At 32.8% G+C, this 26,487-nt stretch overlaps 4 protein-coding genes and 2 non-coding genes across 7 annotated transcripts in view; 3 read left to right on the forward strand and 3 right to left on the reverse strand.

The window, feature by feature from the left end:
• The window catches only part of LOC105228981 (helicase domino), a 36,469-nt gene extending 27,350 nt beyond the window's left edge, over positions 1–9,119 (reverse strand). The window contains exons 1-5 of one of the 2 annotated variants that reach the window (XM_049451085.1): positions 8,771–9,119; positions 5,170–5,977; positions 4,781–5,090; positions 4,150–4,501; positions 3,429–3,530 (exon numbers count right to left, since the gene is read on the reverse strand). In XM_049451085.1, the coding sequence (XP_049307042.1) occupies positions 3,429–3,530; positions 4,150–4,501; positions 4,781–5,090; positions 5,170–5,966 (1,561 nt within the window). In that variant the 5' untranslated portion in view covers positions 5,967–5,977; positions 8,771–9,119. The remainder of the gene's footprint in view (positions 1–3,428; positions 3,531–4,149; positions 4,502–4,780; positions 5,091–5,169; positions 5,978–8,770) is intronic. The other variant, XM_049451086.1, reaches the window with a different exon arrangement.
• Positions 4,602–4,708, reverse strand: LOC115066372 (small nucleolar RNA Me28S-Am2589). The gene has a single exon (XR_003845958.2). It is a non-coding gene; the product is annotated as a small nucleolar RNA Me28S-Am2589 (small nucleolar RNA).
• On the reverse strand, positions 6,105–6,236 carry LOC115066373 (small nucleolar RNA psi18S-841/snoR66). The gene has a single exon (XR_003845959.1). It is a non-coding gene; the product is annotated as a small nucleolar RNA psi18S-841/snoR66 (small nucleolar RNA).
• A 431-nt stretch (positions 9,120–9,550) lies between the features above and the next one.
• Positions 9,551–10,479, forward strand: LOC105229007 (DNA repair protein RAD51 homolog 4). Its single transcript, XM_049452734.1, has 3 exons — positions 9,551–9,804; positions 9,868–10,277; positions 10,343–10,479. Exons 1-3 carry the CDS (start codon positions 9,551–9,553, stop codon positions 10,477–10,479), a joined length of 801 nt encoding a protein of 266 aa, XP_049308691.1.
• An 869-nt stretch (positions 10,480–11,348) lies between these two features.
• LOC105228982 (kynurenine 3-monooxygenase) lies at positions 11,349–15,136 on the forward strand. The gene is made up of 8 exons (XM_011209023.4): positions 11,349–11,629; positions 13,102–13,411; positions 13,702–13,789; positions 13,913–14,081; positions 14,138–14,389; positions 14,464–14,694; positions 14,757–14,918; positions 14,984–15,136. Exons 1-8 carry the CDS (start codon positions 11,540–11,542, stop codon positions 15,074–15,076), a joined length of 1,395 nt encoding a protein of 464 aa, XP_011207325.2. The 5' UTR covers positions 11,349–11,539; the 3' UTR covers positions 15,077–15,136.
• A 10,510-nt stretch (positions 15,137–25,646) lies between these two features.
• LOC105228979 (terminal nucleotidyltransferase 5C) overlaps positions 25,647–26,487 on the forward strand; it is a 294,705-nt gene continuing 293,864 nt past the window's right edge. The window contains exon 1 of the mRNA XM_019991272.3: positions 25,647–26,436. The gene's annotated coding sequence lies outside the window, so the exon portion shown is untranslated. The remainder of the gene's footprint in view (positions 26,437–26,487) is intronic.

Consider the following 26,487-nt stretch of genomic DNA (forward strand, 5'->3'; position numbering starts at 1 on the left):
AAACAAAATTAAGCAACGCACGACTTAATTAAAAAAGGCTAAATAAATAAAAATAATATAAGAAAAATTAAATAAAAAACGAATAATAAAAAATTAAATAAATATATCAAATAAAAAATATTTTTACACCGCAATTGAAAAATAAAATTAAAATAAAATAAAATAAAAACTTGAATTAATTAAAAATTTTAAACAAGAAAAGATAAAAAAACAATTAAGTTAAAAATATGAAAAAAAAAACAATTTAGTAAAAATGTCCAAAAGAAAATACTATAAACGGTAACTTAGAAATAAAAATAAAAAATTTAAATAAACAAATTAAATAAAGATTAAAAAAATAAAAACAAAATAGAAATTAATTAAAATTAAATGAATAATAAATAAAAATGATCAAAACGAAAATGTTTATAAAGTTTAACTTAAAAATAACACTATTCAAAAAACTAAAATAAAAAAATGTAAATAAAATTAAAATAAAAAGAATTAAAATGAAAAATATTAACATAAAAACAATAAAATAAAATTTAAAAAAATCCAAAAACACATTAGAAATATTATTTATATGAAATAAATATTATAAGCAACTTTAAAAAAAAAAAAAAAATATTTTAAAATATAGACCAAAAAAATTAAATATAAACTAACTAAAAATAAAAAAAAAAAATTATTCTATAACAAATGTATGCGATAATCTAGAATGATTAGGCTTCTGGATTGTAAGCAATCAATTGGCAATATCGCATTTAGGAATTCATTTAGCACTAATGAATCAAGATCTTGCAATTGCAGATTTCAGGCACTTAGCAAGATTTCTAGTAGTGCGGAACTACAAATAAGCCTATAAAACTAAATACTTGCAGGTAACTCTACAAACTGAGTTTAGTTTTTTGTTAATACAAAACTTTCTTCATATGCATTTGAGGTTATGTATGAGGTGGTAGATAAACATTATTATGAAGTAGGTCCTAAAAGTATCCGAAGCCCGGAGAATGCACTATATTAAATTCTCTTTAAATTTGTATGATATATTAATAGTGTAATAAATATTATGGAGAACTTGTATTGATGAAGACATTTAATAAAATAGTCACAAATACATATCGCTCATTTGCTGCAAGACCGGCATAAATAAAAAACGTGATTTTTGAGTCAATGCTGAAGAATTGTTCGTTATATCATACTTCATGTTGAGTGAAAAATTCATACGAATACCTCTTATGTGCTCCGCTTGAGAAGAGGAGTCACCGTGTAAGGTTATAGTCAGTTGAAAACTTTAAACGCGTTTTCTGGAGAATCGATTTTTTTGACTTATGCCGGTCTTGCAGCAAATGAGCGATATAAAGAAATTATTAAACAATAAGAAGGTGGTGATTTTTTAATAACTGTTAGCAAAACAAAAAAAATTTAAATGCGTTTAAAGGATTATTGGCCAACAGATAAGAACTTAAAAGCTTTAAAGTTCATTACGCTGAGAAAAAAAAAGAAAAACTATAACTTCGGTTAGACCGAAGCTGCATTCCATACAAGGACAGGATTTTGATCGTTCAGTTTGTATGACGTGATTTGATATCGGCGGTTCTCACAAAAGAGAAAAAGAGGTGTACAAAATTTCAGGTCGATATCTCGGAGACCGACGCTGTTCAAAATATAATGAATGTTTTACATTAACTAGACAACTAGAGGCATTTCTATGCAGAAGGTAAAAATAAGGCCATTCTTAACCTATCAAACCGATATAGGACTCAATAATGTTTATACTTCGTATCCTGGTCGTAGCGTTAAACTATTAACTCATATTTTTTATTATACAATTTTCTTTTATTATATATAATTCTTCCAACTATTCTAATTTTTATGTTTCTTACTATTTTTAATGTGTTATTTACTACTTTTATTATTTTTTCATGTTTTACCTAATTTTCATTTTGTTATAACTGTTTTTTACTATTATTATGTATTATAATTATTTTTTATTATTATTATTATTATGTATTATTATGTATTATAATTATTTTTTATTATTATTATTTTTTTAATTTTAATTTTTTATTTATAATTTATTTTATTTAATTTAGTTTTTTGAATTATTTTTAATATTCTTTATATGTTATTTATATTAATCTTTTCATATTTGTCCTATTTATTTATATTATTTATATTTTTTAATATTTTTACATATTATTTTATTATTTTTAATTTTAACTTTTATTAATTTTTTTTAATCTTTATTATTTTTAATTATTTATTTTTTTTACTTTTTATTGGATTTTAGTTTTTATTATATTTTATTTTATATTTTTATATATTATTTTATTTTATATGTATATTATTTATTTTTTGTTTTTAAAATTTTTTTTATTTTAATTAATTTATTTTTTATCCCTTTTTATCTTTATTTTTTTATCTATCTTAAATTTTTTATTTTTATTTCTTTATTTTCTGTTATTTTTTTTATATATTTTTAATTTTTTTCTTATGTATATTTTGAATTTTTTATTTTTACTTTTTATTTCTTTTTTTTATATTTTTTATTTACATGTTTAGTTTTTTTATCTTTTAATTGTATTATTTTTATTTATTTATTTTATTTTTATTTGTTTTCTGTTAACTTTATTTTTTAATTTATGTTTAATTTTTTATTTTTATTTCTTTATTTTCCTCTATTTTTTTTACATTTTTTAATGGTTTTCTTATTTACAATATTATTCTGTTCTCGTTTACTTTTAATTTTAATTTTTACTTAATTTTTTATTTTTCCTTTTTTTATTTATTTTTTTCTATTATGCTTTTATCGATTTATCTACATATCTTTCCATTTTATTTTAATTACTTTTTTATTTATAGTCCTTTTTATTTTTTCGATTAGCTATTTCTACAAACGAACTGAACTCAGCACTTCAATATCCACACTGCTCTATTCAGAAAGACAAACTCGTGGCCGGAATTGTAAATTAAAATTATACTAAATAATCACATGAATATTCTATATGTTTGTATATGTATTTGTAAGTCAATTGTGGCTTTAAATCAAATGAAAAAAAAATAAATATTTTGTATGCAAAAAATCAACTAGTTAAAACCAATAGCCGATCCAATTATTTTTAATTGAAAAAAAACTTTATGTTTACGAGAAGAAGCATCAAAAAGCAATAAAAGAAAAATCGAGAATATCAGAAATAAAGACGTACATACAAGTTTATGCAGCAAATTGCATATAAAATGCACACTCAAACTATGCTACCTCAAAAGGAAAACAAGAACTAAAGTTTGGAAAGAAATAAGTACGTATTTTATGTTGTATGGTTATAGTAAATATGAAAATCGACACAATTTAGCTAAGTAATAGGCAATTCAAAAACTATGAAGTCGATCATAAAGTAATAAAAAATCAAAATTGAAATGCTTATTCTGAGTAAAACGATAAGCACCTGGCACCAAAGGTAAGGTAGTATTTCCTACAGCTGGTGGGGCGGGTATTTGACCAAATACCATCCCGTGCCGACCTCCTAAAGGTCTACCGGGTATGTGACCTATATAATGATACAATGTAGAGATGATACACAACAGAATACAGTGAGCGAGTGTGTGTAAATGTGTTGTGAAATAGAAGTTAGATGGTTGTTGTAATACAAGAAAGAAAATATATATACAGCTAAATTAGATAAAGTGGCCAAAGATATCTAAATGTTATTATTATTTATACAAATGTATATGAGAAAAATTATTTTTAAACAATTTAACTTGTAACGTTCTTCAAAAACTCGAAAACTCGAAATTGCGCCAATTTACAATAATTTTTAGTTATACACAAGAAGAAATTAAACAAATACAAAACAAGTAAAGGCTGGTTAATTTTGTTAGAAAATGTTAAACAAAAGTATAAAATATGTTCTTAATAAAAATAGAAACAGAAACAAAAAACAAAGAAGACAGACGGAGAGCGACTCGTGTGAGTGTGTATGTAGTAGTATGTTGTGCACGGTTAGGAAAGCGAAAGAGGAAGTTGCAATTAAAATTTTCGTTTGTTCAATTTTTATCTTTAGCTTTTTGTTTTTGTTATTTCTAGGGAAATCGTATGAAATGTTATCAACAAAGAATATCAACACTATGAGATTGTGTGCTGGATGCATAATACATATGCGTACATACCTTGTTGGGTCAGTTGTACAACAGCTGCTGGTAGTTTTGTGGAGACTGCCACAGGCGTTGCACCTACGGCGGGAATTTTGATTTCAGCACCCTGTGGCAGCACGTCGCCACTTGCATTGGTGGTAGTTGAATTACCACTGACACTCGCGCTACCAGGTGTTGAAGTTGTTGCTGTCGCTGTTGTTGTGGTGGTTGCTGCTGTCGCTGCTGCTACTGTAGCATTAAGCAAATTACTAGCGTTCGATGTGGCAGCTGCTGTTGTGGGCGCACTGCCGCTACCGCTGCTACTGCTACCACCACTGCTATTACTATTACTACTATTTATTTCTGTGGCTATTTGAGATTGCGTACTCTGTGGAGAAAAGGCACAGTAAACAAAAAAAAATTAATCAATGTATGAACGAGTATACGAATTCTAAGTTGTTGCAGTCAATTTTTTTTTAATTTACTAGTTATGAATCAGACAAATGCCTCGCAAATGCGAACATCCTTTGAAAGCCAACATTCTCAAAAATAGAGGCCGTTAGCTTGTTCAGTGACATTTTATCATCATTTTGAGCGTATATGTAACTAGCTGACAACAACAAATTTCATGCGTATGCATGACGGTATGTGTGTTGTTTATACTAACCGTTTTATTTGTAATTGCGGTCAAATAGTCTGGTGTTTGTTTTTGTGTTTGCAATTGTTGTTGCTGCTGCTGCTGATTGCCGCTGGCAACACCAATTATAGTTGCTATGTTATCAGTTGATTTTTGTTGTTGTTGCTGTTGCTGTTGTGCTAATGCAGCAGCTTTGTCCTCGTTAACTAACTGATCTAGACGATAAGCATTGCTGAAGGTGACGAATTGTGGGGTTGGTGGTTTCTTACGCCACGTTGGGTAGTCCATCATGTTGCCACCGCTTTGTAAATAGAATAATTCGGCGACATTTTCTGTGTGTCTAAACAAATCGTAAAAACAAAACAAAAAAAAAATGATTATAGTATTTTTTCCATAAATGAATCGTTTAATTTGTGTACCTTTCTTTAAGACTACGCAAACGGAGATACTTTTGCTCCACAATGCGCTTCTTGAGCGCATTTATATCCTGTGGTGCAGACACTGCCGTATTGCTGTTCTCCGGCGTACTCCCACTTGCTGGCAACAACGAAGCAGTCAGGCTACCACCGCCGATACTATTCCCCACTAGTTTCGGACGCTTGGCCAGCGGTGAACCGCTGTACGTATCTTGTTGCGCCGCCTCTCCAATTACACTTGACGTACTCGTTGAGGATATAAAACTATTAATAAGACTGCCTGACGTTTCCGTCGTTATAACGCGTTGCGTATTCTGTGTACCAGTTATATTTTCAATTGGATTTTGTGCTAACGAAACAAAATCACTCGCTGTATTTGCTGTTACCGCGATAAGTGATTTTTGCGGCATAGACGTTTGCTGCGCCTGCGCCACTTGTTGTTGAAATTTCTGTTGTAGCGATTTGTTTTGAGAGCTTTGTAAATTTGTTGAAGTTATTCTTGTTGTTGTTGTGTTAATTTGTTGTTGTTGTGTTTGCAATTTTGGCAAATGTTGCTGCGTGAACGCTTGCTGAAAGCTGCGAGGTGTAACGGATGTATCCACAAACGTTGTGGCCACTACTTGATGTGCCTCTGGTGTGGCAACGGTTATAGTTGTTGGTGTGATTATACCCGTATAGGTGGTTGTAGCCACCGATGCTGTTGTATTTGTAGACGATAAAACTGATCTATGGTCGGATACAGCAGGAGGGGCTGGGCTAGCCCGTTGATGCCCCCCTCCTGCTGACTCACCTTCATTCATGTTTGATGCATCTGTGAGAAAAGGTTGAAAATGTTGTTATTGCTTCGGAATAAATTTCAGAAAATGTATATCAAAATATATAAATTTAAAAAAATCCATTCTGCTATGCGATATATATATATTGCGAGTTTACTGAGTTTTGTTACAAAATTATATCACTTTCGAATATGGTACGTAATTTCAAAAGTGTAAAGCAAATTTTGTTTTTCTTTAGCAAGGTTACAAATTGTTTTATCACACAGTAAAATGATAACACAGAGTGCCCTTGCTTATCAAATATGCGGTATATGATTATATTTTTTATAATATAATTATAATCAAAATATTCGATTTGACTTTGCCAACATTGACAAAATCAAAAAATTATATGAGAACTCAAAAATATAACAATATGCATATTAATCTATTTATAGAAGTATATATCAGCGAAAGTAAATAATTATTACTGTTGTGATTTGAAAAAAATATATATAATAACATGGACGATAATACCAATCTACGACGAGGATCATGATTTTAATAATTTCCATAAATTTAATAATTTCGGAACCCCGCGTTGCACAATAATCCGTGCTAAATTTCTAGAACATATTTCATCGAATAAAAAGGTTTGAGCCGACGTTTTCGGAAAAAATAATTAAAAACAAAGAAACAGAGAGTACGCGTATATACAGACGTACACAGCTTGACGTTTCCACCTTGGTGTTAGAAACTTGGTTTTTTGTTTTAATTTCAATATATTTAGATTTTGTTTTGAAAAGTCTGTATTACTTTTAAATTTGAATTCGGCCTTAGGTAAAATTACCTTATAAATAAGAAGCTTATTTTTCAGACTGAAGTGGAATTTTGAGCTAGGGAGCCAGTAGAGCTGCGCCAACTTAGTTCTATTTATTTTTCGGGATCTTTCAAAGTGCGCCTCTTATCAATTATCATCCCCAAATATTTTGTGCATGTGTTGCTGAATAATTGACTAAAGCCTCTTAAGAGCAATTTTTAATGTTTGTGCTAGATTATATATACATACATATATATATATATATATATATATATCTGTGTTGATGCCAATGCAAGACCTTAGGAGCAAATTATAAGGAATGGTATAGTATTTGTTTACAAAGCCGCCATTTTTACGGCATTTAACTGAATTAGATCTTATTTCTTTTTACCCAAAATAGAAATTGCTCGTACACAATTTCTCATTTTTCTACATTTTGTAAGTTTTATGTTCGTAATAAATATTTTTTTGTAAATTTTAGAAATCGCAGCCTATCTTTTTTGTTAAATTTGCACTTTAAATCTATGAATTTGAAAAATACATACAAAGTTATTTAAAGTCTTATCAATAGTAATAATTTTGTAAAAAAAAACAGTTGGAATTTAAGATGTTTATATAAAAAAACTGAACTTTGAACAAAGATGGAATGTTGCATTCTTTTCAATTATTTATAAATATAAAATAATTTATAAGTAAATTAAGAATGCTTTAATTTCGCAAGAATATAAATTGTTTTATCACACAGTTTAATGATAACACAGAGTGCTCTTGCTCTCTAATGTGCATGTATGTATGTGTACGAATGTATGTTCAATTATTAGAATGCAGCAAATAATAGCCATGTGAACAAACATACATACATAAAACTGCAAATAATCCACGACTTTGCACAAATAACCCCGCCGGATCAACTTACTGAAAGTATCATATACGATATAAACCTACTTCTGTGTGTACATATATACATACATATGTATATATTTTGCATTCACTCTTCAAGTTTGATATTACTTTTTTTAAATCTTAATCAAAACGCAGTTTTTAACTTAGAGTTGTTTGAAATTTTAAAGAGCCTTAAGCATGATTTAAAAAATAGCTTTGCTTTTACTTAAAAAAATAAGCGCATCCTGTCGTAAAAAACTATCCAAAACAAACCAATACTTTACCGCCCAACCCTAGACAACTGCTAAATTTAGAAAGCAAAAAATACATATTAAACTTTCCAGTTACCAAGCGTATACATATATAATTAAAAAATTAAAGCACTTGAACAAATTATCAGAGAATAATTAACATCGATGTGTAAAAAAAAACATAAAAAAATAAAAAATACTAGAAACCAAATATAAAATGCATTTATGTACCTAAACTTTCTCAACATAAATTTAAAATACAATGGGTTGTGCTTTGTTATTTTTATAAAAGAAAATATACTTTGATTTAAATAATTAATTTTTAATTTTAATGGCGAAAACAAAAACAATAAGAACTAAATTATTATTGGGCAAATGTTTACATTAAATATTTCAAAATTTATTATATTTTTTTAAGGTTTTTCACTTAAAAAATTATTAAATTCAGTTAATGGTACATATTCATTTAAAATTTTATTTAAAAAATTGCTACCAATTTAGCAAATAAAAAACAACAACGACAACACTGTGCTGAGAACGACTGAGTAACGAAACAACATCGCGCAACTTTGAAACGACTTCCCTGTTTTTATGCGGCGGCCATATTGATATTTCTTATGCCGAATGCCACATTGAGGGTTGTCAACCATATACACTTTTTCGCACTAGCCAATTCTGACGGCAAATCTACCGATTCAATACCTAAGCTCATTAAACAAATGTGTAGATTTATTTAAAAAATACAGACTATTTATTACACAGGCTTAATTTTTTTGAACAACATTTTTTAATTTCGAATATTTTTTATTTAGGTACTGCAAATGCAACACTGCTGCAATCGACTTTTCTCTATCCCGAACAAACGAATGAATAGCAGAACGACCATTTCAACTCACCTCAGACAGCTTTTTTCAATCACGAAATTTCTGGTTTTCCTATAGACATCTGCCCAAAATTCAATGACAATTCGAATTGTTAAGATTCAATTTCAATTGGAACACAAAATTTTTAAATATTTTTACACTATTATCCATAAAAATCACAATTCAAATTCTATGTAAAAATCTATGGAAATTTTCTGCGCTTCACCGGATTTCAGCATAGGCTGTACTCTTCACTCGCACAGATCACCGTATGTTCCGTCTCATTCAATTTTTAAATTTTCACATAAACATCAAGCGCACCAATGTGCGTAGCACTTCTGAACGCGTTGAGAACATTACGGAAACTGAAACGGCGAAGTGAAAAATCAGCCAGCGAACCATCCATTTTGCGTTTCGTCCACTACTTTGTCAGCCATCTTTATGCAGAGTTGCATGAAATGGTATGTTACTATCATTGTCAATAATATTGAAAGGTGCCGGTAGAATAGAAATGATACAACATTGTTCACAATTTTGTACATGATAATTAAAATTTACACAATATCTTTTGAATCGTATATGAAATACAATTCTTTGCTAGCCAATTTAGCTAGCAATTATTTTAATTATAATTAGATATTTTACAAAAAAGAGAGTTCAATTGCAATTTGAAAAATTGTTTATCGATTTATCGAACTGGTTCTTCATTCAATAGATTAGCACTTTCAGCTGTTTAGCGCCTAATTTTGGCTTCATCGGCATTCCGTCGCGAAACTTTAAAAATTTGAAAGTTCTACAGATTATTGTTTTATAATGACCGATTTGGAGCAATTTGATGGACTTGGCTTATCTACTTATCTCATAAGAAAGTTGCAAAAGAAGTGTATTTTTACCAGATATGAATTGCTCATTACAAGTAATGCGGAATTAATGGAAATTACGGGTCTTACGGAAGCCGCCATATTGGAATTAAAGGAAAAACTTGGGAAAGACTTCCTCCACCTTCAGCAAAGTAATGTGAATAATTGGAAAACGTATACCAAAATTCACAACACCGGTATAGAAAAGTAAGTTATTAAGCTTATTATAATAATATAATAGAAAAACTACATTATCTTTACTGTCAGCAGGTTAGACATTCTGTTGGCTAAAATACCGTTGAAAACTGGCAGCATTTGGGAAATATGCGGCAAGTCAGGCGTGGGGAAAACTCAATTGTGTCATACAATTGCTCTCAATTTTGCGGCACAAACTCAAGGCACAGTTTTATACATAGATACAAAATGCGACTTTTCTGGTACGCGCATCATGGAAATGTTACGCTGCCGTGATGTACCCAATAATATTTGCGGGCGTATAATGCAAGATATCTTAGTTGAGCGCACAGGCACTGCCGAGGGTTTGTGCGACTTACTGGAAAACCTTGATTTGCAATTGAATGCAGGTGCTGATGCTGACGGCGGTAATATAAAATTGGTTATTATCGATGCATTACCGGCTGTGTTTTTTAAATATCGCAGCGAATTGGACCATCTTAAAGGTTTGGAAATTTCAACAGACTATAAACATAATATAATACATAATACTTTACAAATATTATTTAAGGAAAATATTTGCTGGCAAAACTAAACAATTTAGTTTACCAATTATCTAAAGAGCACCATATTGCTTTCGTCTACGTTAATTTGTTAGTCAACATTGAGGAAGAACAACAAATAACTGAAGATTTAGGCAAGTATTAATTTATATTGGAATGAAAGTGAAAATTAATAAGCTTGAAATTATAGATAATGAAGAAATGAGCGAGCCATATGAAATGCCAGCCGCTCCACTTAATATCGCTGGCTATGTAGGCATGCGTCCAGCTCTGGGTGAATATTGGAATCGAGCACCCCATTTACGCTTATCATTGGAAACGCCACTAGACAACACTTCAATAACAAATGAGCGCATATTGAGAGTAATTAGGAGTTGCTACACTGCTGTAGGCACTACGTGCAATCTACATATCACAACAGCGGGCGTTTCTTAATTTAAAATGAATTATTATATGGAAGCAGCATGCAAAAGTAAGTTGTCTTTTTGTATAGCAACTCACATGTATGTTTTTCCGAAATCTTTTAAGACCATTCGTCTGCCAGAAATTAAGATTACCATCTAAGAGATTGAGATAAGAACTATCACCATAAAAGCATAATAATTAGTTCGTATCAGTAAACATAACGGTGTATATAGATTGTAAATGTGAATTAAACATAAAAGTAAAACTGAAAGTAAATCATTTCTAAGGCTTCTTGAGTTTCGGTTTCGTACGTCGCACTCTTCGAGGTTTTATGTAGGCTGGTGGGCGATTTGTAATATGCATCCCTAACACAGAACTGCGGTCACAGCCACGGCTGTTTACACAAACAAGCCTCGACAAATATAAAGATTAGAGGCACAGCATATAGAAACATCCCAAAATAGTTTATTAGTTTATAGTGTTGTTTGAGACGTACTTATGGCTTGAATTTTATAGTTGCAAAGGTAATGCTCCACATAGAGTACATATTTATATTATCTTGTGCATATAGTGATTTCGTCTAATGCTTGGTGTTTGCTGCGCAGTTTTAGTCATTGTATTCTAATCGGTCGCGGCGGCAAGTTATGCGCTTTATAGCAGCACTCTCTTATTTGATTTAGTAACGGCGGAGCAGCAGTAGAGTGTGGAATCAGAAAAAAAAAATAAATCTAATTTCTAATAGCATTTTAAAGTAACAGTTTTTTCAACTTTCAAATATCTTTTTTTAAGTGTAAGCCAAAATGTCGAATGCTATACCGCAATCAACGGAAAATGGAAATGGTTTACAATCCCGCGGACCACTGAAAGTGGCTATTATTGGCGGGGGTTTGGTGAGTGAGTTTTGTGAAATTTTTGTTTTTTTGCGAAACGTGTATGCAAAATTACTTTTCAATACACTTCAATTTTACAAAAAAAATTATTTAAAGAATGAAGAATTCATTTTAAACAATTTATAAGTTCCTTAAAGCTTTATTCATAATCAATCTTAAGTGTCCTGCGTACATTAAAGAGAGAGAGAAAACAAAAAAGTAGAGTGTTAAAAAATCACAAGAATATAGCTAAAAATCATTTGAATCGAGAAAAGTGTTCACAAACCACAGTAACAAGAAACGATTTTCAGGTTATAGTGGAATCAAAGGTAAAAAATAAGCCAAAATTTGAATACAGCCGATAATTATTGTTCATCGAAGATATAATAAATATATTTGCCTTTCATAAATCAACTAACCATTAAAAAAAACTCATTTATAGACATATTAAGTACACATGTGTTTATAATTGTTTAATAAATTTTAAATAAATTAAATATGCACATTGTCATAAACCACTATTACTACGAAACAATCTCAATAATTGATCAGAATATATTATTAGACTTATTTAGCACAAGGTTGAGAAAAAAAAAATCATTTTCATCTCCTATCAAGCATACAAGTGGTTGGATTAAGCAAAATTATAATAAGTTATACATACATACTACCAACAAATAGAAGCGTAATTCAGGCATGAAAGAACAATTCATACAAAGTCGGCAACTTATAAGTGATAAAGTCAAATCACTGATAAGCGCAGTATGGCATTGACATTGTCAAGCGGCGCTGCATAAGCATCATTATCATCGAATTTGCACACGTTTTTTCAAAACTTTTTCTTTCTTTTAATATATTCTAGCTTTTGATTGATAGCTGATTGGCAGCATGTATGCTTTGGAACGCTATTCACTATTTTAAATCGAAGCTATACTATTTTTTATAGTAAAAAATAGTATAAAAAGATCTTTATCTTGATTTTGATTGGAATAGTTTAAATGGCAGCTACATATATGTATGCTATACAGCTCCAAATTAGTTCAAAATTTTGTGAAAAAATCTCTCAAATAAGAAAGTTTTCTCTACGATGCCTCGAATTTGATCGGTCAGTCTAATGTTTAAGGTGTAAAAAATATACACATTTGTTTTGAAACTATTTTCAAACCCGTTTCAGTATTCTTGTTGTTGTTTAGGGTGTGATGTTAATTTAGAAATTAATGGTCCGTTAAAAATTTTAGAAATCTTCGAAAAAATCTTGGTCTTATTGCCAGCCTTAGAATTTGTCTTCACAAATACTTTTTTTTGAATATTAATTATTCATACTCTATGTGCACCACGTGGTACAGTTTAATTTGTGTACATAGTAGACCATCAATTCATATTAACCACCATCCGTTCCCACGATAGTCGGGTCTACGTAACCGGAACGGATCCGAATATTTTTATCCGGTCAAGGATTGCCAACTGGACTTAACGAGCATTTTCATTTACAGGTTGGCTCATTAGCCGCACTCAGTTTAGCACGACGCGGTCACGAGGTGCATTTATATGAATACCGTGAGGATATACGCACCGCGGAGCTGGTACAAGGCCGTAGCATTAACTTGGCCTTGTCGCAACGTGGTCGCAAAGCATTGGCCGAGGTAGGACTGGAGCAGGAGGTGCTCGCAACAGCGATACCAATGCGTGGACGCATGTTGCACGATATCAAAGGCAATCGCACGGTGGTGCTGTATGATCCCTGCACAAATCAGTGTCTCTACTCTGTGGGGCGAAAGTATTTAAACGAAGTGCTATTGAATGGTTTGTTGAATTTATAATTTTTGTAAATTTAATATTTTTGATAATTTGTGTTTTTTTTATAATTTTTTTTATTTAAAATTTTTTTTTTTTTATTTAAATTTCTTTTTTTATAATTCAATTTTATTTTAATAATTTAATTTCGCTTAATAATAAGTTTTTTAAAATAATTTTAAAATATTTTTTTTTTTTACATTTTTAATATTTTTTTTTATTTTTTAATATTTTTTTTTATTATTTTTTAATATTTTTTTTTTGTATTTTTTGATATTTTTTTTAAATTTCTCCCACAGCTGGTGAAAAATTTCCTAATATTCAACGCCATTTCGAACATAAGCTGCACTATGTAAATTTGACGCAGGGGCGCATGGAATTTAAGCGGTGGGTTGTTGTTTTATTAAAAAAAAAATAGCGTTCAAAAGTATTTTTGTAACTTAATGTACCTTCTTTTTGTGCCTTGAAAGCTATATTTTATCACTTTGTCACAATTATGTTAATTTACAGCGCTCCCAACAAAGAAATAGTGGAAGCCAACGCCGACTTGGTTATAGGCTGTGATGGTGCCTTCAGCACAATGCGTCAGCAAATGGTCAAAACGCCTGGCGTCAATTATTCGCAAGAGTACATAGAACATGGTTATTTAGAGCTTTGCATACCAGCGAAGAACGGCGAGGTATTTACATATTCAAAGCCCTTTGAACCCAATTAATTACTGGATTATTCATGCAGTTCCAAATGCCTGAAAATTACTTGCATATCTGGCCACGTGATGCTTTCATGATGATTGCTCTGCCCAATCAAGATAAATCCTTTACAGTTACGCTGTCGATGCCATTCAAGGTGTTCGACACCATACGCACCACCGAAGAATTACTAAATTTCTTCCACAAATACTATGCTGATGCAGTGCCACTAATCGGCGAGGAGCGGCTGGTTAAGGATTTCTTTAAAATGCCACCACAACATTTGGTCTCTGTGAAGGTTAGCAATATTGAAAAGTGTCTCTCTCTCTCTCATCTTCGAAGTCTAACCTCACATTTTGATTTTCTATGCAGTGCCATCCCTACCATTACGGCGCCAAAGCGCTCATTCTCGGCGACGCGGCACACGCAATGGTGCCCTACTACGGACAAGGTCTGAATGCCGGCATGGAAGATTGCACTTTTCTCATGTCGCTTTTCGATCAGCCCAATCTAACTACCGCCGAAATATTGGAGCAATTCACCGAGCTGCGTTGGCGCGATGCGCATGCCATTTGCGACCTTGCCATGTATAATTACGTTGAGGTGCGTAAAAAAATATATAAATTTTACAATTTTATACTCTCTACTTCCCCAATCTCTTGCAGATGCGCGATTTGACCAAACGCATTAGCTTTCGCTGCCGCAAATGGCTTGACACACAGCTATTCCGCTGGTACCCCAGCGTGTGGGTGCCGCTCTACAACAGCGTTTCGTTCACTAGCATGCCGTATAGCAAGTGCATTGCTAATCGCAAATGGCAGGATAAGGTGGCAATTGAATTATTTTGCTTATAAAAAATTTTTAAAATATTTAATCCTTTCCAACTTTGCAGCTGCTGAGTAATGTGTTCATTTCTGCTACAGTGGCGCTTGTGGCTATAGGCGTTTCAACCTATTTTGGCGTTTTTAAAATCAGTTACTTTTAATTTATGCTGTTCCTAGTTTTAATATAAGAATAACACGCTGCTTCTTAACATACCAAGGTATTAGTTGCTCTATTTTTATTTTGTCTCATGTAGAGTTTGTAGAAAATAGTGCATGTGTGAGTTGTAGTGTAGTTTGTTCACAGTTATATAACATATTTGTACGCTTAGCATATAGTGATGCGATCTAACCAATTTCTTCGGAGATTCAAGCATTTCCTTGAATCGTAATCTATGTGTTTTTTATGTTTGCTTATTCAAAGCAAAGTCGCTAGCCGGCAGCACATGGGTAAAAGACAAAGAAACGTTTTTGGCAACATACAAGGCAATCAGCCGGCCGGTCCTTAACTACGCCGCACTAATATGGTTGCCTGGATGCAGTGAAACACAGACGAGGAAGCTACATACTTGTCAGAACACTGCACTCAGGCCTACGATAGGATGCCTCTTGATGTCTCCCATAGAACACCTGCATAGTGAGGTCCGTAAGCTACTAGTTAATGTGCATAATGAACTCCTCTTCAAGTAATTTCTGCTGGGGTTGGTTTCCCAGAAATCATCTCTGCAATCATGTGCTTGAAACGAAACCGTCTCCTAGGAGCATCAAGAGGCCCTTCCTCAACTACGCCGACGTCATAAAACATTACGCTGACCAGACTTCGGACGCAACAAACTTCAGACATGCACTGTCCGCCATTCACAGTGGAGCCATTAACACCTTCACCGATTCCCTCTGAGTAAATGGCGTACTTGGACCTATTTCAGTCGAAGAACTCGAGTTTCCGCGAGAAACGAGTGTGACTCTTACGCAGCTTCGTTCTGGATACTGCAGCAGGTTAAACTCCCACTTATCCATAATCGACCCTGTTATATCAAACATATGTCCAGCGTGCAACGAGTCCCACTAGCCACACTAGCCACCTCTTTGCTTGCCTTGTTAACCCTACTTATCTGACACCTTTCTCGTTTCCTGGGCCTACCTTTGGATGACCTTGATGACAACTTATCTAATTAGGATTAGGTACTCGTTATAAAAACAACGTCATTACTTATGCTGTCTATCATCTATTTATGTCCAACTCCTACAAAGCCGTTGCCTGAATTGATTCGGATTTTATCCGACTAATGGCTGTACTTTCGGAGATCTAACCTCGTTTGGATCGCTAAGTTTAGATCATAATCCACGCCGAACAAGGACATGTATTTCATCGATCAGTTTGTATGGCAGCTACAGTGGTCCGGTATCGCCGGTTCAGAATTTTTTCTTAAATAAAAGCGTGTTACACGTCACACATTTGTGGTTATTGCGCGCAGTGTTTCAACTTTCAGTTCGCTAATATGCAAGAAAAACGCAAAACGAGTGCCTACTTTTAGGCTGATCACCGCACCGAAAGCACATGCTCAGCCTAATCGCCTCTACACAACCAACTTAACTCTTACAACTACTTTCACAGTATGTGTTGGCACACATTTTTTGGAAGATTGAGATTTTAAAATAAAAAAAAACACAATTATTCCATTTAGCTTAAATAAATATGACAAGTTGCTCACCACACTCAGTGCAATTTCAAACGCTGCTTCACTCAAGTAACTCTCCACTGCTTTTTACTATTAAATTTAAATACTTTGCTCACTACGCACATGTTGCGGCTTCTTCACCTTGTGTCGAAATGACTTTCAGCCGTTTCTGGTGATATGTATGTAGCTCGGCAACTTAACTCAACTGGCATATAACCCACCACCACCACGTGGTTTCCAAAATTCTCTAGTTTTTTTTTTATTTTGTGTTATTTGAGAGCGTGCATATGAGTGAGTGTGTATGTGTGCCACAAATGGTGAGCGCAGAAAACTCAAAAGTGTGCTCAGTCAGCAAACAAGAAAAAAAAAACAAAAAATGACAGAAAGTGTGTGTAAAAAGTAGAAAAAAGTAATATAAAAAACTATCACTTTTGTGGAGCGCAAGAACAACACTGTCGCATACATTGGCTCCGCAACTGTCGCCTATTGGAAATTAACCAGAAATGGCTATTTTTGTTGGTGTTTCGTTTTGTTGGCATATTCTTAACAAAACAAAATATGCCGGTCATACATGCCACTAAGCACGAACACTTAACTTATATACAGACATACATATATACCATATATGTATGTATTTGTATGTATATATTAAGTACAGCAAATATTTAATATCTAATAGACAGTCTTTAATTTCTTTATTGTAGCATTATACACTGTTAGTTTTGTTGTGAGCGCGCTTTTGAGCATTATTCTACAATATTTTTTTATTTCTCTCAGTTGTTGACCTCATATTGTAGTTCCGCTCTCCCGCATTGTCGTTTTCCACTGTCATATTATGACTTGCCATATGATTAGTCAATTTAAAAAATAATCCGTTGCTACATACATATATACATTTGAACATTTGTTTAAATATTTTTGCATATGTTTTGTTTTTGTTGCTGTTAAACTTGTTTAGACGCAGTTTCGGTATATTTGTACAAAAACAATATTAATACCATTAAAAATTGTATGACTACTGGGGACATGTCCGCATTGGTCTAGTGCGTGTATATGTGCATATGTACATATAAGCAAACGTACATATGTATATAGATGCGTAAAGAAATATATATTTATACACATATGTATGTAAATACATATATACATATGTATGTTCCTACAAGCAAATATTTAAATATATGCATATAGTATATAAATATGTATGTACATAGTTTGTCTATATGTTGTTGTATATACTTATTCTCCGCTAAGGTCGTTGTTCTTCGCCCATTATTCGCCGCTGTTGTTATTGTTTATGCTGGAAGTATGTACATACATACAAACATATCTATTTACCTACATGTATTTACCCATTTTTCGTCGCTTGTAAACAAAAGTAATTTTTTATAAAATGTTTTTGCAAGTTTTTTAATCAAGCAATCGGAAGTAAACTTATTTCTGGCCGAAGTTTTTATTGTTTTTACATTTATTGTTATATTTTGTTTGTCAAGTTAGTTTTTTTGAAAAAGTGCTGTGTACATTTATTAGGCTTATATAGACCTAGTTGTAATATTACAGAAATACAAAGGCAAAACACAAATAAAGACATTTCCATACAAGAACTTGGTTTTGATTGTTCAGTTTGTATGGCAGCTATATGCTATAGTGGTCCGATCTGGACAATTTCTTCAGATATCATAGATTTGTGTTAGAAAATATTCCATCCAAAATTTCGTGAAGATATCTTGTCAAATAAAAAAGATTTCTATACAAGAACTTCATTGTTATCGTTCAGTTTGTATGACAGCTATATGTTATAGTGGTTCGATATGGAAAACTTCTTGAGATATTGTAGCATTGCCATGAGCAATACTGCCTCCCAAATTTCGTGAAGATATCTTGTCAAATAAACAAGTTTAAATTTCAAAGCAATATTCCAAAGACTAGGGACTATTTCGCACATAGACAGACGGACTGACAGACATGGCTGAATCGACTCAGCGTGTCACGCTGATCGTATGATATTCAGCATGTACATATATACATACCTTTTAGGATCTCCAATGTTTCCTTTTGGATGTTACAAACTTCATAGCAAACTTAATGTACCCTATTCAGTGTATAAAAGGAAGGGGAAAAGAAAAGAAACAAAATTTTGTGTTTTTAGTGATCAAAATTTAATACTCCAATACCCCAACCTTCATCTAAGTTCAATCCAAATGCGCGACTCCGCCGATGCTAGCTGTCTTTCATTTAGAGCACGTCAAGATTTGGCACCTATCATATCCACAACTGCTCCGTCAGCAGGTACTAAATACAAGCGTTAATTGATTGGAAATGTTCGACAATACAATGAATCCTATAATCCGCGATGTGAAAACACTTGGAGGATTCGAGAGAACTGTTCTTTGCAAGATCATTGGAGACGTTCGCGTGATAGTTAAGCCCATAGAGAATCAACGAATGAAATGGGTAGGCCATGTCGTTCGCCTGGACAACGATCATCCAGCGAAACGCTCCTACGATTCGAAACGCATCGGTGGACAACGGAACCAAGGGCGGCCACGCACCCAAATGGAAGGACCAAGTGCATAGCGACTTATCTGTACAATTGGCGTCACCTCACAAAGGATACAGGCAACTGGCGAAGTTTTGTGTTCTCGTCCCAGATCGACTCCCGGTTGTAGTGACAAAGAGAAGGAAGAATACCCATTTATCATTAGCCACTAAGACTGACTCGTTGTCTTTTACCTGTAGGGATATGTAAAATCTAAAGTCTATGCGAACAAAACCGCTTCGATTCAGATCTTGGAGCAACACATCACACGTGTCATTCGTCAGTTAGCAACGGAAATGATCGAAAGAGTCATCGAAAATTGGACTCAATGGATGGATTATCTGAGTTGTAGTCGCGGCCAATATTTGAAAGAGATAACCTTCAAAAAAATAAATGCCAAAGAATGTTCTTTCGAATTGTAATCAACATTCTCCACTAAGTCTGAAGTTTCTGTGTTGTTTTCGTTAAAAAAGAAGGAAATAAATCTCCCTTTACATATGTTTGTATAAATTTCATCTGATTGTAGAGTGCATCTAAGATCCTGATATGCGTACATGTGGTATTTATCATTACTTCATTGCCTTCCAAATATGTATGTTTTAAGCTCTCTTACCAATTAGAACTGAAAAGTCATTAGTATATTTTGAGCAGGAAGCTCGTAATGATAAGAAAACGAGAAAGTATTTCCCTAAGAATTTCAATTCTGCTCGCTTGTTTCTTTTTTGATAGAAGAACAAAACAATAAAACCGCCACCGGAAGCACACCTCTGTGATATCACAGCTATGTACATACAGTGGCGGACAAAAGTCTACATACACCCCCTATTTCCATTGATATGAGAGTACAAAAAGTTTTTAGAAAAATGTATTTATACAGTTTTATTCTAATATTTATTATAATAACAATTAACTAAAAAAATTCATTATTTAACATAAAACAACAAATTTATGGAAGAAAAACTCAAAAATTGCTTTGACAAAAGTCTACATACAGTTCAAATCTCCTACTTTTTACATTGTAATATTAACAGTAAGGTAACGTTAGCCTTTTTCTTTCATTTCAATATGATTATTGTTTGATATTTATTGAATTTAGTTGTGGTTTAAACATTTCAATAGCTATAATGGCTCCGCGAAATGAAATATCAATTGATGTAAGAAATTTGGTGATAAAAGAAAGAAAAGAAAAAAAATCATATGGTGAAATTTCTAAAATTTTAAACTTGAGTCGAGCAACAGTACAGACAATTCTAAAAAACTTTAAAAATAATGGTTCCAACGAAAATAAACCGCGCAGTGGACGCCCAAAAAAACAATCTCGTAGAGACGTCAGCCTGATTCTCAACGAAGTAGACCAAAATCCAAAAGTAAATGCTCCAAATATAGCCGAACGCATAGTAAGTACGTCACAAATGAGTATCCAACCAAGAACAATAAAAAAAACTCTAAACGATAACGGATTCCACAGTAGAACACCACGGAAGAAACCTTTTATTTCTGAAAAAATCGGAAACTTCGTTTAAAGTTCGCCAAAAAACACAAAGAAAAGGAAATGGATTTTTGGGAAAAAGTTTCATTTACAGATGATTCTAAATTCACCCTTTTTGGTAGTGATGAAAGGGCTAAAATTTGATGGAAAACTAACGCCACGCTTGAACCGAAGAACGTAGTATCAATTGTGAAGCTCGGTGGCGGCAGCGTAATGGTTTGGGGAGCTGTTGCGGCCTCTGGAGTTAGAAATTCGGACTTTATTGAAGGTGAAATGGACGGTTATAAGTATAAGTCTCTGTTGGAACATAATTTGAAGCCTTTGGTGGATAATTTAGGGCTCGGTTCCAGTTGGATATTTCAACAAGATAACGATCCGTTTCATGCGGCGCAAATTGGTAAGGACTGGTTGCTTTATTATACTCCAAGGCAATTAAATACACCACCTCAAAGTCTAAATATGAATATTATTGAACATGTCTGGGAGATTTTCGAGCGTAGAATTAGAAAACACCAAATTTCTAGCTCTGCTATACTCTAAGAACGCATATTGGGACCTTGGAACAGCATTACATCTGCAGCGTTGACAAATTTAGCAGAATCAATGCCACGGCATCTTCAAGCAGTTATAGATGCCAATGGGGACCCAACTAAATACTAAAACGTCTTAATAACTAGCATTTTGTAAAGTTTTTCGCACTGAACTAAGATATTTTTGTACTGTATGTAGACTTTTGTCAACACAATATTTGAGTTTTTATTCCATAAATTTGTAGTTTTATATTAATTAACGGATTTTTTAAGTTTGTTGTTATTAGAAAGAAGATTAGAATAAAACTGTATCAACACATTTTTCTAAAAAGTTTTTGTACTCTCACATCGAAGAAAACAGGGGGTGTATGTAGACTTTTGTCCGCCACTGTACATAAGTATGTATAATGTTTATAAATATGACTGTAAATATGTACATCTGTATGCAAAGCACATTAGTATTCCGCCAAAAAATCGCACATTTTTCAAAAAGCGACAATTACGCATAAAATTTAAAATATATATAAGTACATATGAATGTATGTCTATATATCGTCACCTAAAATACAAAATAACGTAACATCACTTTTCATAAGTTTACAAGTGAAGGAAAAGCGATATAAAGAAACTACTCATATTTAAACAAAATGTGTGTTTTGGTTATAAAATGGTTATATATTTATGATACATACATATGTACATATGTAAATATATATTTGTAATATGATGTAGTGGATCGAAAACTCAATTTCGAATTTTTGATTATACGTTGTTTTGCATTTTAAGTGAGGATATTTGCATATGTACAACTACATGTGGGTATAACATAGCAGTGTTATATGTGATATGTTAAAGTGGCTTAAGTTGACTTAAGGGGTTAAATTTATATGCAAATTTACAAAAAAAAAAAGATTATCTTGTGTAGCGAACGTTCATATACATACTATACATTATTGGGAATATTTTCCGAAAATTTTAAGAAGATGCTGCAATTAGTTTCGGAGATATGAGTGGCTTTGTACTCATAAGAATTTTCTAACTTACTGTAATCAGCTTCCAATCGAAGCAATACAATTTTTAATAGTAATTTAGTTATTTTAACATACTCCGAAGTGTACATTTTGTCCCAGAAACAACTTTTTTGTTTGGTATGGCGCCATTTAATCAGAAATCAAACCTTTGATTAGTCCTTCGAACATTACCTGTATTCTGCTATAGTCATAACATATTTTTTTTGATTTTGGATTTGAGATAATTTTAAGCTGATAGTTTTCCTCACCGCTAAACACCTTTTTTCCTAGATCCTAGTGAAGATCGAAAACGAGAGAAATAATTCACTGTTTATTAAGGTACTTTGAATACTGTAAATGTAATTAATCCCCCCGAAAATTCGGGACTTTAAAAATAAAAATTTCGATATATATTTAAATATTGTTAAATTATTATTTGTAAGTAAAAAATTAAAAAAAAAAAAAACAAAATTAAAAATAATCCCGTAATTCGGGATCGGAAATCCCGTTTTTCGGAATTGACATCTCAAAACATTTTTTACACGAAAAACTCGAAATCAAACGAACCAATTCTGAAATTTCGGTAGTTCAGTATTTCAAAACTGGAAATTTTCCTTGCAAATTTTTTAATACATATCAGGTGAAAATCAGTACCAAGACCAATGTTCGAAAATCCCTATTTTTCGGATTCATAAACTTAGTACTTGAGGTCACAAAACATTAATAACAGTGCAAGAAACGCAAAACTCCAAAATTCCGAGATTATTTAAAATATTGTTACAATGTTGACTGTCAAGTGAACAATTATAAAAAAAAATTAGTCCCGTTATTCGGGATCGGAAATCCCGTTTTTTTCGGGACTCATAATCCCGGTACTTGATATCTCCAAACATTTTAGCAGTGCAAAAAACGCAAAATTCCAATTTATTTACGTCCTACTAAGCATATACATACATACATACTTATGTATGTATGCAAATGTATTCATGTTGTCTGTTTTCATACGCAACAACTGTATACAGTATTGCCTATAGTAATAGCGCCAAATTTACACCCACTCCGAACGTGTTTCTTTTTTGTTGTTGATCTGCGCACTTGAACCGCATGACAATTTTCAAGGTGTTCACGACGGTATTTTCCGGCACGTTGCGTGACTACTTCTCTTTTCCACTCTCTTTCCACTTTATGTATTAATGCTCATGCTCATTATGCCCTTTAATTTTGATTCTCTGCGTAAGTGTGCTATTGATAAGTGCGAGTATCGAAAATTATTGTGTTTGCGGATGAAATTGAATTTAATTTGTATTAGAAAAAATAGCATTTATTAAAATATATATAACATACATTATAATGTTTATAAGACCATGTCCAAACGAAGATGAGAGACCTGCTGGCCAGTCACAAAATTGCTATAGTGATAATGGGTTTCTTGACAATTGACAAATCATCACTGTAGGACCCCTATGTATTTAAAGCTAGCTGAAACCAGATGAAGGCAAATTTCTCACCTTCTAGGTTATGCATAGGTGAGGTTTTACTATCGGGTACCTTAGATACACGAATGGTCCCTCAACACCTTATTTTTTTCCTGTGGGATATTATACCTAGAGCACCTACTTCTCCTTTTGACTGACTCCATTGAAAAAGTCAAAGCCTACACTTCATTTAAAATTCGGACAGTATGCCATTATCCCATTACAAATATGACCGCTTATGTACTGACCGAAGCACTTGTAATCGTTTATATTAATTCATTATCATTAACGACCGCTGCCGAAACGTGTTGTTCCCCAACTTTATCCACTTCCATCTATCTTTCCCTCACGAGATCGCCTCTACGTACCTCGATTGCGTTTGATCTTTTCACGCTCTCTATTAACGTGAGAAATTCGTGCTCCTCTCTCTTTCAAAAGTGTATTTCCGATCTGCTCTTTTAAATTTTACCTTTCCCTAGCCGTATCTTGGCCTTCAAGGCACTTCGTTCATTTCATCTTATCTGTGTCACTACATCGCATATGCGCTTTGTAGCGCGTGCGCGCTCTCTCTCTCTTCGCTGCCTCTCTTTAGCCGACTCTTTTAGGGGACACATCAGCAGTGTCACCTATTTAATTGCATGTGTATTTGTACATGGTATGTATTAGTGAATATATGTACGTTGTTGCTAATTTTTGTTCTACGAATATGGTTAGTAAATCTTAACGTAACGATTTTTGTTGTTGTTGCGGCTTTTCTATTTTTTCTTGCGCCCACTTTTGCTCTCCACGCCAAACACATGTAGACATGTATAAGCTTAATTCCGTATTGGCATTTGTTTATGTATTTGTACAGTGGCGCTAAAAATAATAGCATGTGATGCAGCTCAATGAGATTCACGTCAGCAGGAACAACAAAAAAAAAAATAGAAAATATGAAAAAAGTGCTATACTCATTGGTTCCAAATGGATGCCTCCAAGACGTTAGAAATAAAATAATAAAAAAAAAAATCATCATTGTCAACAGTCCTGAGACTCGAACCCCCTTCTTCCAAAGTGCTTTAATTGAGATCAAAAAAGATTCATTTTTTTTATAAAAAAACTGGTATAAGTCCTGTAAATTGTTTCGATAAAAAACAAACTTTTTTAAACTGGTATAAATTAAATAAATTGTTTTGAATTAAATGTATTTATTTATAAAAAACTGGTATAAGTCAATTAAATTGTTTTGACAGAAAAAAGTTGTATAAAGTACTCTACGTGACATAAACTTTTAACTAACCGACGAGAGTAGCCGAAACAACATACAACTGGTATAAATTAAACAAACCGGTACAAATTAAATAATGTAGCATAAATCTTGTAACAAAAAAAATATATTATCAACCGGTTATACCACTTCTATAAGATATCTGTATAATATATTTCAACAAATTCTGCCGCTTAACTTTTTTATTAGTCCCAAATAAATTTAAAAAAACTGGTATAAATCGCTTTGATAAAAAACTGGTATAAAATACTTTTTATGACACAAAATTTTAACCAACCAGCGAGAGAAGTCGAACGAACAAACAACTGGTATAAATGGTATAAACTAAATTAACTGGTATAAGCTTAATAAAACGGCATTAATCTAGTAAAAAAATATAATATGAACCAGTTATACCAATTGAGGAATCTATATAATATACTTTATCAAATTCAGTAGCTTAACCATTAGTCCCACATACATACATACGTTTTTTGTTACAAGAAAAGCAACCGTATTATATATACATACTGCTATTTTTTCATCAACACTGTTCACCTTCGTCGCGCCTGCTCTTGTATGCGCCTGTGTGTATGTGCCGAGTATGTCATTCTTACCCATTCTTCGTTCATACAATTTGTTGTTTGCCAGCTGACTTACTACTTTTGCTGAGCTTGTAGAGCATGTCAGGGATTCGCAACGTTTGGCGAGCGGCGGCAGCGAACACAGTTTGTATATGCGGACACATTTCGGCACACGGACTGCTTTCGTATAGAAAACGTCTTCGTTCGCACATCAGTTGTTCGTCACATGTTCGACGTGAATGAATATCAACCCGTACATGTCGTCTAATACGTAACGAGTCAAAAGAAGAATAGAAAACTGTATATTCCAAATTAGCTAATCAAAGAAACGAAATATTTTTTTTTGTATAATTCCTGTCTTTTCGTGTGTTTAGTGCAGGCGCATTTCCACTGTGCCACTTAAGCGTTCTCTTTCGTGCTTTTACGCTGCTTGCCTTCCGCATAAAACCGCAATTCTCGAAAAGTCAATGAAAATTGCAAATTGGTGCGAATTTAAGCGCTGGTGAAAAGTGTTAATGCGTAAGGGCAGCATTCAAATCCATTGGGCGAAGTGAAAGGTGCATACTTTGTTTATATGCTACATACAAACATACTTACATATGTATATGTATGCGTAAATGCGTGTTTGAAATTTCTAAGCTGTGTCTGTGCTGTGTTTCATGAGTGAATTGGAAAATTCGTAAAGAAAAATTATTCGCAACAAATCTGTTCAGTGCGTATGAAGAATAATATTTCCGACCACGTTGTGTTGAATTTGTCATAGAAAGAAGAAAAAAAAAGCAATAACAAAAAACGTGCGCGCGTGCAACAACAATAACAGCTGACAAAAAAAATCGTCGAAAGCTACCAACAAACGCTCGAAGTTCCGTTCGGGCGCGCAAAACATAACAACAGTAATTCGTGTCGCTGGCGAAGTAAACAGTGTGCTTGAGTGCGTGTTGTTGCAGCAGCGAGTTAACCTTCAAGGAAAAAGTATGTGCAATTCGTTTGCTTATAATTACATTTTTTTATGATTTAATTTAT

This window comes from Bactrocera dorsalis, chromosome 3 (genome assembly GCF_023373825.1).
Source record: "Bactrocera dorsalis isolate Fly_Bdor chromosome 3, ASM2337382v1, whole genome shotgun sequence".
Lineage (NCBI taxonomy): Eukaryota > Metazoa > Arthropoda > Insecta > Diptera > Tephritidae > Bactrocera > Bactrocera dorsalis.

Excerpts from the sequence above, each read along its gene's own strand:
- LOC105229007 (XM_049452734.1), top strand. The coding sequence starts at position 9,551 with ATGACCGATTTGGAGCAATTTGATGGACTTGGCTTATCTACTTATCTC. Across the intron at positions 9,805-9,867 it reads CACAACACCGGTATAGAAAA|GTTAGACATTCTGTTGGCTA; the intron begins GTAAGTTATTAA and ends TACTGTCAGCAG. Across the intron at positions 10,278-10,342 it reads CGAATTGGACCATCTTAAAG|GAAAATATTTGCTGGCAAAA; the intron begins GTTTGGAAATTT and ends ATATTATTTAAG.
- LOC105228982 (XM_011209023.4), top strand. The coding sequence starts at position 11,540 with ATGTCGAATGCTATACCGCAATCAACGGAAAATGGAAATGGTTTACAA. Across the intron at positions 14,390-14,463 it reads AACATTTGGTCTCTGTGAAG|TGCCATCCCTACCATTACGG; the intron begins GTTAGCAATATT and ends TTTTCTATGCAG. Across the intron at positions 14,919-14,983 it reads ATCGCAAATGGCAGGATAAG|CTGCTGAGTAATGTGTTCAT; the intron begins GTGGCAATTGAA and ends CCAACTTTGCAG.